General features: G+C 39.0%; 1 protein-coding gene across 1 annotated transcript in view; it reads left to right on the top strand.

The window, feature by feature from the left end:
- Nucleotides 1-3,800, top strand: part of mrpl11 (mitochondrial ribosomal protein L11) — a 40,475-nt gene extending 36,675 nt beyond the window's left edge. The window contains exons 4-6 of the mRNA XM_058396286.1: nt 1,932-2,025; nt 2,546-2,705; nt 3,574-3,800. Of these exons, the coding sequence (XP_058252269.1) occupies nt 1,932-2,025; nt 2,546-2,705; nt 3,574-3,676 (357 nt within the window). The 3' untranslated portion in view covers nt 3,677-3,800. The remainder of the gene's footprint in view (nt 1-1,931; nt 2,026-2,545; nt 2,706-3,573) is intronic.
- Nucleotides 3,801-13,866: the final 10,066 nt, after the last annotated feature.

Raw genomic sequence — 13,866 nt, 5'->3', positions numbered from 1 at the left:
GCACCTGATGCTTTAATTAATGATGTCCAAAGGCTAAATGGTTGAGTTTTGATGTTGGACTTGCTTTTCTCATGGATCTGGTTTTGAAGTGCTTTTGGCAAATGCAGCAGCTCTTCTAGTCACTAAATGTGCTTTGGAACAACAGCTGAGAGATCTTAATAGAAAGTCTGAAAAGAACAATTGAGTCTCAGCTCTACATACCAGCAATTACCAACAATTTCTGGAAATATAAAAAAATACCAATTATTTTGTTTACTATTGTCTATTAACAATGGAAACTTTTATCCTATTTAGATCCAAAAGGTCTTAATAATGTGATGATGATGATGATAATTTAATAATGATGATGGCTTCCCATTGTCAAATGCTAATTAAACATCTTATTTGTTTTTAATTACTGTTCTTAATTATTTAATTATTTTAGAGCATTGTTGCTACTTTATATTGATGTCTTCTAAGAAAATGGATACAAAAAACACTTTGCTACATAAACAACTGTGTTTTGGTCCACGGTTCATGCCTCTTATGCAAAGCCCGGAGCTCTGTGGCGCAGTCGGAATTCTTTTTTGTTGTTACTGCATGAGTAATTTCACTACTGGGCCGAATTTTTTCCTTTCAAACATTATGACCCTGACCATGGTTCACTGAAGCCTGGGGAAGCTGGTGAATGGCCATATCCCTCTGTGCAGCGTGCTGATCATAAACAACATTCATAAACATACTTTGGATCTTGCTTTCAGAAGCCGAGTGTCCTGCCAGCTTCACTCTGTCAGTGTGGAATAAGTCAAATTTAATGCTAGACTGAGCTGTTTTATAGGATGATACACTGAACACTTAACCAGGACATTCTACCTGCTGACCTTAATTGGCTTGATGGAATGAATATTCACAAATGATCGTGTCTAATCTATTTATAACACAACGATTTAAAAAAAATCGTTAAATGCATTAGCATATTGTGTAATAGCCCATAATATCTAACAAATTTCTCAGAGAATTTGTCTGAAGTCATTGATCCGGTCAAAGAAGACTTTTATATACCTTAATGTACTATTTACTGTATTTCATTCTTAACAGCAGCATCATTTGTAATTCATCATTTTGAAATTTTGAGTTGCTGTTGCTTTGTATTTGTCTTGTGGTTGATTTAAGCAACATGCAAATGGCTAGTGAAGAAATGTCCTGGCATTCAAGACAAAAGAGGAAATAACAATAATGATTAACAGCTGAATGCAAAGCAGGCCCTAGAGCAATTGTAGTTTTTTTTTTTTTTTGTAGTGACATGGATTAAGGATGTCAGAAGTAAAAGATTAGCTGGCCTCAACTAAGTAAGGATCATTTTGTGGCGTTTAATTGGCGATGTTGTGTTCAGAGTTTAGCTGGATGGCTGCAGTCGATTCTAGCTGGGCCATGCTGCCATGTCGGTCTCTTGTGAATTCCCAGCGGTCCCATTAGGCTGTCTGCTCTGTGCTCATTGTCTTTGATCCACTCTGTGACACTTAATCCCTGCCTTAAAGCTTCAGTAGCAGCCCAGACTAGTGTGTGCTTATGGTGTGCGAACATGTTAGCTTCACTGGACACATCAGAGAGTCTACAAAAGACTCTTTGAGGCTGTGAATAGCAATTAGATTTTTTTTTTGCAGGGCTCACCTGCAGAGTTTGAGCCCAGAGTGTCACTAATAGCTGCATGTTTACATGCCGTGGTTTTAGAGGTGGACAAATCTTTGTAAATATGAAAAAGTTTTTTCACGTCTTCACACTAGTGAGATTAAGCACTGCAGCTGTGCTGACCATGTTTTTAGCATATGGTCAATTTGTTACTGCTGTCATTCTGACTTCAAAACCCTTTTTTAGGTTTTTTTTTTTTTAATCTTTTTTTATCTTTAATGGATGAACTATCCATTGAGTGTGTCTCTTTTTCCTCTCTACAGCCAGATAGGACGTATGACTTGAAGATCGGGCAGCCCACGGTATCTTACTTCTTGAAACAAGCAGCGGGCATCGAGAAAGGTGCAGGAAAAACTGGTGAGTTAGCCCTATTATAACTAAAGCTGTGGTCATACATCGCCATGGCCTTCATGCAGCTCTGGGCCAGCCATTTGTATGCTACAGTCCCAGCTTATGTTTTACGAATGGACAGACTGTCTTCAGATTGCTTTTTTTTGATTGATGATATATTTATGCTGAGCCATGCCAGAAGAAGCAGCAAATTTATTCAGAGAAAATCCGTGGCAAAAAGGTGCTGCATGATGGAAAGAGAATTGTAAATGTTGCCTCATTTTCCTATGTTCAAGTCTGCTTCAATTATACCCTCTCTTAACAGCTGCACTTTTAATACTCTCTCTTCTCCTTTCCTTCTGACTGCTTGTAAGTTTTCTCTTTCTTCCTCTGCACCCCTCTTACTCTGGTGCTGTTCTCACTGTCATACTGTTACACTTTTATGCTTTTGCTCTTGTGCTCTAGGTTTTTTTCCCCCACTTTTCCTCTACGTCTGATTCTATCTCTTCACTCCTAACCAGCTCTGTGCCTCTGCTGTTCCCACTAGGGCATGAGATGGCGGGTATGGTGTCTGTTAGGGCGGTGTATGAGATAGCAAAGGTCAAGGCACAGGACGAGTGCTTCAAGCTGCAGGATGCGTCCATGCAGAACGTGGTCAAGAGCATCATCGGTTCAGCCAGATCACTCGGCATCAAAGTTGTCGACGAGTAAGAAACACAAATCTGTCTCTCGCACTGTTACACACCGACTCAAACATTGACATCAAATACACAAGACTTTATACATGCAGCACATCTTCACCACTTTCATATAAAAACTAGCATTTGGTGAGTATTATGCTGGGAAGATGCCTCGTCACACATTTTTATTCAGTTCATAATGCAAAACTTAAAAAAAAAAAAAAAAAAAAAAATTAAACGGTGTAGATAAATCATCTTGCCATCATTCCAAATTCTTCAGATTTCTGTTTCATCCACATTCGAAAATTTCTGTGCTCCCTAGCGAACTCAATTTGCACCCGGTTTTCTAGCTGAAAAATGCTTTTTTATAGTTTGCATAATTAATAGTTAAATAAAGATGAGGAATCTTGGTGAGAGCTAGGTAATGGCTTTATGCACATATTTATAGCCAAAGATTTTTTTTTTTACCTCCTGGCAAAGAAGTTTTCTGTTAACTGATGTACAAACATCCGTTTGAAATGGCATCATGCCAGCGTGATTTATTAGCATTTGGAACGGGTATGAGAACGGAACCTCATTACATTAGTTAACTAGGTCTCAGATGTCTCAAAGATGACATTGTTGCTCCTGGGTGAATGAACCTTGTCACTAAAGCACAACCAGCCTGACTCATCATGCATGCATGAAAGACATTTGTTCTGCATTTCAATGAACTGAAGAGAATTTTGAAATTCTAATGTAATGCTGATGTATCTCTCAACCCCCACCCCACCCCACCCCCCACTCCTCTTCTCGTCTTCTCTCATTCTCCACCTCCTGCCTCTGTACCCTCCTCTCTTCTTGCGGTATGTCTTTCGCTTGCTCCCTCACTCCTCTCTTGTCATCGCTCTGTCAGCTTGTCACCCGAAGACTACGGCGAGTTTCTCCGACAGCGCGAAGAGAGACTGAAGGAGGAAGCAGCAGCTAACATGGAGGCAGCCACAGGAAAAAAGAAATAAATAATAATCTCACTGTATCTGCTTGTTATTTATATTCCATGTCAATACGCCCCTGCATTGTGCAGACAACAGAATCCCCGAATTTACACAAGGCCCCCTTTGGTAATAAAATAAATTTATATTACCTCCGCTGTGTTCCTAGTGGTTATTGGATCTACTAGTTCTCATACTCACACTCTTTCCCTTCCCCCATCTCACTTGCTCTCTTTTTATCTTTCACTCTAGATTCTTTTTTTTTTTCTTCAATTGCCCTCTCTGTGTCTGTCTCTTCATCCCACTAGTATGTCAGGTGCAATGGTTAGGAGCGGAAGAGTATGAAAAATTCAAGTATAACTGCACCACTGGACACTTTATTAGGAACAAAATACTAATACAGTGTAGGACCCCCTCCTTTCTTTCAGTACATCTACAATGGCATGTATTATACGTTATGAAACATTTCTTCTGGTCCATGCCAACAAGAGGTATTCATATGTGTATGATTTTTGTTCACATTCATGTTGCAAATCTCCTGTTCTACCACATCCCAAAGGTGTTCTATTAGATTCAGACTGGTGACTGGAGGCCAGTGAAGTTTGTTTGAACTCCCCGTCATGTTAATTAACCCAATTAATTAACCACTTGTATTTTGTGTCATGCTGCATTAAAATAATGGACCAAGTCATTATAAGATGGCTAAATAGTTTCCAAAAAGTGATGCATGTGGTCAGCAACAATATTCAAATAGGTAGTGGCACGATAATGATGTTTGACAGGTATTAATGTGTGCCAAGAAAAAATTGCCCACATTGTTACACCACTGCTGCCAGCCTGAACTGTTCACTCAAGGCAGGTTGGGTTCAAGGATTCCTGCTGCAGATACCAAATTCTGCTCCTACCATCAGCATTTTACAGCAGCAATCGAGATTTGTCTGACCAGGCAACTTTTTTGTCCAACCTTCAACTGTCCAGTGTCTGTGAGCTTGTGTCTACAGTAGCCTCAGATTCCTGCTGTGGACTGACAGGAGTGGAACATGATGTGATGATCTGCTGTTGTAACCCATCTGCCTCAAGGTTTGTCATGATCTGAAATGCTTCTCTGATAACCATGGCTGAGTTATATAATGTATTCACTCCATGAATTTTTAACTTTTTTTTTTTTTTTTTTTAATTTCCTGTGCCATTTTTTATATGGGGACTACAGGAGATCAGTACTTTCTGAAATACCAAACCTGGTCCCACCAACTACACCATGGTCAGAGTCGCTCAGATTACATTCCGTCACCTTACTGGTGTTTGATGGGAACGTGAGCTGAAGCTTTTGACCTGTATCTGCATAATTGTATGCTTTATGCTGCTTCCACATGATTGGCTGATTAGATAATTTCCCAAATGTGCAGGTGGATAGATGTTCCAAATAAAGTGTTGGCTGAGTGTTTATAAAACTGATTATGCTTGCTACAAAGTCCTGGTGGGATCTTTAAATAGCTGACAAACCATCCTCCAACATATTTTCCAGTTATATCCGTCCATCAATCCATTTTCTATACCACTCCTCCTTCACAGGGTCGCAGGAAACCTTGAGCCTTTTCCAGGGGACTCGGCATAAGGCAAGGGACACTCTAAGCAGTGTGCCCAACCCATCACGAGGCACAATCGTGTGCACACTCACACTATGGGCAATTTAGAGATGCCAGTCAATCTACAATGCATGTGGGGCAGTGGTGCCTCAAATGGTTAATGCTCTGGGTTACTGATTGGAAAGGTGGGAGTTCAAGCTCAAGCACTGCCAAGCTGCCAATCTTTGGCCCTTGAGCAAGGCACTTAACTCTCGCTGTATCAATTTCCTTAGCTGTAATGTGTATGGGACAAATAAAGGCTTTTTTTCTTTGGACTAGAGAAGGAAACCCCCAACAGACAACATGCAAATTCTATGCACTCAGCACAGAGGTGGGAACTGAACCCCCAATCCTGTAGGTGCAATGCAAACATGCCAATCACTAAGTTACTGTGCTCCCCATTTCCAGTTACAATAGGTTTAAATGGTATCATGTATCTTGGGAGGCCCTGTGATTTATTTAAGTTTAATTTTTTTCGTATTCCTGATTTGCATCCAGTGTTTTTTGTATAGGCTCCAAGTTCTGCTTGAGATTACGCATCTATGGAAAGTAAAAAAGTGCTCAAAATATGTATTCATGTAAGAGCAGTTTGCTTTTGCAAATGTTACATAGTATATAGTGCTAAGAGCACAGAGTAGTCAGACACACAAAAAGGTCCTTTGATAAGCCTGTCTGCCACTGAGTATCTAGTAAGGGCCCAAGAAACAAAGAGCTCATAAAAACTGTTATATCACTTTCCACACAGTGCTGCAGTGCAACAGTAGGTGTCTATCAGAAGCAAGTGAAGGCCAGAAATATTTCTATGCCCTGGGCAGTACATAATGGTTGTCTCCGTGTGATTCCAAAAAGATTGAGGTTGCTGGATTCACTCAACTTCCCCATTCTGAGACTGACAGAACAAACACAAATATACTCAATACTGCTGCATTCCCGTAAAGATGGGCAAACACTCCCTGGTGAGTGCAAACACCTGTTAAGCCAGTTGTCCTTCTAGGTTTGTCATATTTCTTCCACATAGTTAAAGAAATTATCAGCAATCAGATATGATGAAAAATACTATTGGATATATATTACCTGGATATTGGATATAAGGATAAAGGTGATCAGTATTGACCTGCAGTAATCCCTCTAAGAGGACAAGTAGACCCAGAATCATGGGAGTGTGCATGACCTCTGAGTATATATTGTGTATTGAAAAATACTTTTACACCAAGAAATTTTCACCATAGGAGAGATTTTTTTTCTTCACATAATTTTATATACAGAATGTTCCTTCCTGGCCTGAAGGTTCTATGAACTAGAAGTGCAATGTTTCTGACATGCAATGTCCTGCGTCTTATGAGCTCCCTTTGGGCATTTTCAATTTCACCAGGAAAATAGTCAATCATAGAGGTAGGAACTGATAGCGTGAATTGCCACAGGGTGGCACTGCACTAGTCACGCACAAGCCTTAGTGCCTAACTGTCAAATTTTTTTTATCTAGCATCTGCAGTATATATGAATTTCACTAATATATCATATCATTATATATACATATGATATGGATATAATGTATTGTATTTTTTCCATTGTGATGAAATTGTTTGCCAGCCATTAATTCCATGCACAAGAGCTTATATTTAAAAAGCAAGTATAAGGGTATGCAAGGCATATTTGCCCAAGTGCTCCAATATGGAAATGGATTTTTGTGGATTGGGCTGATGGACTGATCATCATGACAGATTTTCATAATGATATTGAAGGGTTTTATCATGATTTAATTTTGTAATAGATCACTCAATTGCTATTTAAGTTCATAAAGGCATAGTTTTAGCTTACTTGTTGATGTAGTATTACTATATACAAATACATGCTTTGTTGATCTGGAATAATGTTACACAGTCTGTTAGATTGGGTTCTGTATTTCTAACGAGAAGCTGTCACATCCTTGGCCAAAATCTATTAGCTGCACTTATTGAGACCCCATGATCAAATTGCTAGTCTGCCTCTGTGCATCCATCGATACTGATTTAGCTTTCCTTCAAACAGATGCAGCTGAACTAATGGACAGTCATATCAGACATTTCAGCAGTCTTAACCACAAAGTGCAGTGAGAATACATACACATGCCAAGACCTTCAACAAAGTCACAAAGTGACTATGTACATCATATTTGTCCTACACTTTGGCCTTTCTGGACCACCACGGGTATTCACAAGATGCATGACAGTGGCTTTGTTACCTCTGCTGGTCTGAATCATAAGGATAATGCCATAGTTGGACAACTGGCAGCCGTGTGCGCTCACAAAGAAGCAAGCCTTTTGGGACAACTCTATCCTCACATACATTACACACTGGCCTTGCATGAACGTGGGGGGAAGCTTTCCCTAATAGTAAAGCAAGCCAAAGAATTTTTTTTGTCATGATTCTCAAGATAGATTCTTTAACAGTGTTGGCAACCCTGTCACCTAAAAGTGTGGAAAACATTATAGCTTGCCAATTGGATTCAGACAGATTGCAATGTGTGGCACAAGCTCCTGCTGAGATTGCTAGGCTTGTTAACAAATTGCAACAGTAGTCCTCCTGGGGCCTGTTAGGAGTAAGGAAGTGGGTTATCAGGCTGTGGCTAACCCCCAAATATCACTGACGTAAGGCTTTTCTCATAAAAAGGGGTCCTTCTGGGAACAGTGATGCATTAGAAGTAAAGTGTGTGTTCAAAATTGTGTATTGTGACAGTATCTACTGATCATGTGTGTGGTATTAATACACACGTCATGTGACCTTCAATGTCAGATTAACTAAAAGAAAAAAATATGCAACTGTTTTTTTTTTTTTGTTTAAACTTAAGTTATCAATGTACTCAGGTGTTAAACAAGTACACTTTAACTACAAGAAACAACGTTTAAGCTATAGCTTAAACTTCTTAACTTCTACTCAGCTCACCCATACTGTAGAATCTCAGCAGAAGCAGTAAGTCAGTTGGGTATTTCTTACCTATTCTTTTATGAATACTGAGAATCCAGACATATTGCTCTTTTGGTGTATTGTTTTTTGCCTACTATATTAGGGTTGTTCAGACACAGCTAAAGTGTCTTCCACAGAGATACAGGAAACCCTTTAGACTGTAGGTATATGTGGTTGCCATGACAGTGCATGACTGCACCATGGATGTTGTTTCTAATAAATTGTCACAGACATTTTGAAATTAGCAGTGTGTCTCTATTTGCCATGCACCTTCAAGAGCCTGATGTGGAGTGCTAAACTGAACCTGGTCTCTAAACCTGGTTTTGGATTATTTTGGACTTTTGTGGAGCCAGGTGCAACAGCACCACCTATGGCTGTAAGAAAAATACACATCATGGTATACAGAAGTAATGCTGGATGTATTCTTTCTAGCCCAGAGAGTAGCTTAATGAAGCCTATCATTGACAGTCATGTCAGACACACTGTCAGAGTGATTAAAAAGGTGTATCATACATGAAATTCAGCTTCAGATTTGATAATTGTTTCTCTTTCATGCCTTTGGGCAAGAAACTAAAAGCACACTCTGTCCAATATTAGTACAAATTACAAAAGGACAAAGTTGGGTTTTTTTTTTAGTTTGATCCAAAGTGTTTTCTATTTGCGATATTTAGTATTCTGATAGATCACAGCATCAAACCAATACAAAAAAAAAAACCATTTAGAATCATGAATGCAGCTGCCAAAGTGCCTGAAGGTGAGTGTGTGAGTGTTTGTAGTTTATTCCAAATGACTGTTATTATGCCATCGAGTCCTTGTGATATAATGCCCTGCTCAATCCTAATAGCTATAAGAGCTACTGATGTATAGGCCTATTGAATTGTACCTTCCTACTAATTATCTGAATAGTGCATGGAAGTGGATTATCAAGTTCACTGTGGACATTATTTTGTATTCCCTTTTCATGTGATTTACAGAGAGCATATGATAAAACACTGTGACTATGATGTCTCAGATGCACTTTATTTCCTTTGGCTTTGTGACTACCCATTCTCTGACCACTGTAAATGGCTTTACTTTGATGACCGTGCCAGCCGCTGTCACACACTTCAAAAGAGACCTTTGCATAATGTAGTCATGAAATCCTTTTGTCTTTTTCAAGGGGCCACTGCAGAACACAGTGGGCCACTTACCTCACTGAACTCTCAGGAATGCTTTCATCAAAATAACCACATGAGATTTATTATTGGTTGAATCTCTAATAAAACCCAATTTATGTGGATATATCTCATGGTGAAACAAAACGTTTCTACACATAATAAATGAGTTATAGCCATCAGAATTCATTTAGGTGAAATGTCTGATCTTTTCTCCAGCTTATTTAATGTTAATGTGCATGTGCTTTCACCATGGGGCAACATTCTGTCAGACTGTGCACAGTTGTCCTCTCTCAGCGGATAGGAAAAGTATATAAACAGGTCTGGTCAGCATCATTGGAACCCATGTCTAAAATTATACACTAAAAAAGATGCTGTCTTCAATTCATGTTTAGTTTAGAGAAAGAAAACATAACCTGGGCAGCACTAAAGGCACTGGAAGCACTTGACAATTCTTTGACTTTGAGTATAATTTCATATCCAGTTAGAGTCTAGTTTCTTTAATCAAGCTCATGAAGAATTGTAATAAATCAGATGCATATACATTTCAGAAAGTATTCACACCCTTTGAGTCTTTTCCCATTTTTCTGTATTACTCTGATGGTGTGGTCAGATGCCAGATATGATTGGAGGGAGGAGTTGCAGAAAAAGACTGAGTAACATCTACAACTGTGATTCGGCAATACTGTTCATTGTGAACAGCTGTTCTTTCTCAATGGATAAAAAAGTATATGAATTGTTTTGATCATTAGTGGCACTCATGTTTTTCATATATAGCATGTCTCATCATTTCAGAATTTGAGATTGGGAATGTCTAAAATTACACAACAAAATTAAAAATAGAACAAGAAAACATGGCCTGGGCAGTACTGCAGGTATCTGTCCATAAAATGTAATTTACAACCCTCAGCAAGGTTAATAGCCTCCAAATGTTTCTGATTGCCAAGTTTCTGTAAGCACCTTTCTAGTGCTATATTCTTCTAATCCTCAGCTTCACTTTGTTCTAGCTCATTTTAGCAGAATTCCTTTTAACAATAGCAGATTTCTATCCAAAGGTTTTCAATTTAATAGAGATCAGGACTCATTGCTGGACAGTTTAATATAGTCCACTTTCTCTATTTTGGGGATTTGGGATATATGTTTAGGGTCATTGTTCTGCTGGAAGATTGATGACCTTTGACCCAGTTTTCTGACAGTGGGTAGTACATTTCTTGCCCTGATAATTGACTCGTTGCATGATTCCTTCAGCTTGTTCAAGGCCTCCAGTATCACAGGCAGCAAAGCCATCCTACAACATTATGGAACCTCCACCATATTTAACTGAAGTTAGTGTTTTTACATTAAGAATCATTTCATTACCTATAAGCAAACTAGGGGACTGCATTTGCCATAGAGTCATTTTTTTTTTACTTTTGTCTTTCAGTAGTGGGGTTTAACTTGGTCCTTGTCCATAAGGCCCTTTTTGGTTTAGTCTGGAGTTTATGGCATAAGTTGAAACTATCACTTTTTCACTTTTTGTCTCTCTAGGTTAGCTTTGGATGATATCATTATTATTATTCTTTTTTTCCAAAAGTTTGCTCCAGCATTTCCAAGACTTTGGTCAGTTTTTCAATTACCACCAGGTTGTTGAAGGTCCTTGATGGTTTCATGAGCTATAAACTTCTTAATATTGCAATCTGTGGAAACAGGGGTGCCAGAGAGTGTGGAGATGACTTTGTACCCTATTGAATTTTTATGTTTAGTAATTATAATTTTTCTAACCGACTCAGACACCCCTCTTGTCTTCAACATTATCATAAAGGAACAGAGAATGAGAATGACCTTTATCGTAAGTATTATACTCTTTCTATTGCTTAATTTAAGTTATGTGAGTACTGGCAATTCGTTGACATTGAGTGTAATTTCATGGCCAGTTAGAGTCTAGTTTCTCTAATCAGGTTTATGAGTTATAGTTATAAATAGGGTGCATATACAGTTCAGAAAGTATTTACACCCACTTTCAGTTTTGTCCCATTTTGCTACATTACTCTGTGATGGTGCGAAATATGATCGGAAGGAACAGTTGTAGAGAAAGACTGGGTTACATCCACACCTATGTGAATTTGCAAGACTGTTCGACTAATTCATTGATGCATACAGAAGTTCAGAACTTATTCCTTTAAAATCCTTCCTTTTCCATCACAGCATTTATTTAACCAGGAGCTCAAGTGGGAACAGAACATCAGCTCCCTCACTAAGAAGGCTCAGCAGAGGATGTATTTCCTGTGGCAGCTGAAGAAGTTTCTCCTCCCTGAGAAGATGCTGGGGAATTGCCATCATTGAATCTATCCTCACATCCTCCATCACAGTCTGGTTTGCTGCAGCTACAGCCAGAGACAAGGCCAAGCTTCAGCGTGTCATCCACTCTGCTGAGAAGGTGATTGGCTGCAGTCTCCCATCTCTTCAGGAGCTGTACCTCTCCAGGTCCCGGAGACGTCCAGCCAAGATCGCAGCCGACCCCTCTTATACCAGAAACAAACTTTTTCAGTCCCTCCCCTCTGGCATGAGGCTCCGGTCCATCAGGACCAGGACCTCACGCCACAAGAACAGTTTCTTCCCCACTGCAGTCAGCCTGTTGAACAGTGCCCCATTTACCCCCAGATGACCCCCCCCCAACCCGGACACTCACTTCTAAATTCTAAATTGCACTCCTGTTCATTCAAGCTCACACTTTTGTACACAATACTTATCTCATTATACATTGTGTGCATACTTCACATCTGTGTATATGTTACAGTCACTTTCACTTTTTATATTTTTCTAGTCACCTTATATAGTATTTATATAAATTATTTACCTGTGTATATGTTTGCACCTGACACCAAGACAAATTCCTAGTACTGTAAAGTGCTCCTTGCTCACCCTTTGCTGTACCTGGCAATAAAACTTTTTCTGATTTCTGATTTCTCAGCAGGGGTTGAATATTACAGAGAGCTCTTTGACCTTGATTTTGACTGTGTCCAACAGAACAATGTAGCGTGCCTACTGCACTGCGTATTAATGGCAATACTAATAATGAATTTGATTCTTTAAATCTTTGTATTATGATGTAAATATTATGATGTTGTCCAGCCAACTGTGCTCTCATCAAGTGACCTTTAGAGACCTCTAGTGGTGAAAAAATATATTTTCGTGAGAAACTATTTTATCCCTCTGTGTGTAACATCTAGACCAGTTAAGGCCAAAAAGAAATGGATGTATTCCATTTTTATCCCATACAAGGCCTAAATGTTAAGCAATATACACACACCCACCACTTTATTAGGAACACCAGTACTATCCTTAACACTTTACACATACCATAATCTAATCAGCTAATCATGTGGTAGCAGTGCAATGCATAAGTTCATGTAGATGCAGATTATCAGCTTTGGTTAATGTTCATATTAACCATAAGAAAGAAGAAAAAAATTTGGTCTTAGTTGGTGCCAGATGGACTAAGTATATTCTATAACTGCTGATTCCCTGTGATTTTCAGGCACAAAAGTCTCCAGAGAATGTTTCAATACAGAAAAAATATCCAGTGAACCACAGTTCTGTAGATTTAAATCACCTTGTTGATGAGAGAGGTCAACAGAGACTGGCCCGGCAAGCCATAGAAGCTGATACAAAGGCCACAGTAACTCAGATATAAGTGATGAGCAGAAAAGCTTCTTAGAATGCACAACACGTCAAACCTTGAGACAGATAGGATATAACAGCAGAAGACAATATTGGGTTCCACTTCTGTCAAACAAGAACAGAAAGCTGAGGCTGCAGTGTACTCATCACCTGGACAGTTGAAGACTGGAAAAATATAGCCTGATCTGATAAATCTTGATTTCTGCTGAGGTACATAGATTGGCACCAGCAACATGAATCCATGGATCCAACCTGCCTTGTGTCAGTAGTTCAGGCTGGTGGAGGTGGTTTGATGATGTTCCTGACACCTTTTGGACCAGTTAATTACATTCACTCATCTTGAATGCCTCTGATTATTTGAGTGTTATTTCTGACTATCTTCATCCCTTTATAGCTACAATCTTTGAATGTTTACTTCCAGCATGATAAGGCACCAAAACAAAAGTCATCTCAAGCTGGTTTCTTGAACATGAATGTTCTTCAGTGGCCTTCACAGTCACCAGATCTAAATTCAATAATATCACGTTTGGGAAGTGGTAGAATGGGAAATTTATAGCATGAAAGTGCAGCTGTAAAAAACTCAGGAATTGCATGATGCAGTCATGTTAACATAGAGCAGATTCTCAAAGGAATGATCCCAACATCTTGTGAAATTCATGCCTCGAATTGAGGCTTTTGTGAGAGCAAAGGGAAACTCTACCTAGTACTAATATAGTGTTTCTATTCAAGTGCTCAGTGATGGTATGTGGCATGTACAGATTGTTTTCTGTATTTTCATAGAGCTATTAGTTGCACATGTGTTCATTTTATAGGCCACTGTTATAATGATATAAGC

Source organism: Hemibagrus wyckioides, linkage group LG08 (genome assembly GCF_019097595.1).
Source record: "Hemibagrus wyckioides isolate EC202008001 linkage group LG08, SWU_Hwy_1.0, whole genome shotgun sequence".
Lineage (NCBI taxonomy): Eukaryota > Metazoa > Chordata > Actinopteri > Siluriformes > Bagridae > Hemibagrus > Hemibagrus wyckioides.
Note: the sequence above shows the minus strand (reverse complement) of the source record. Positions and strands in the feature narration are given on the sequence as shown.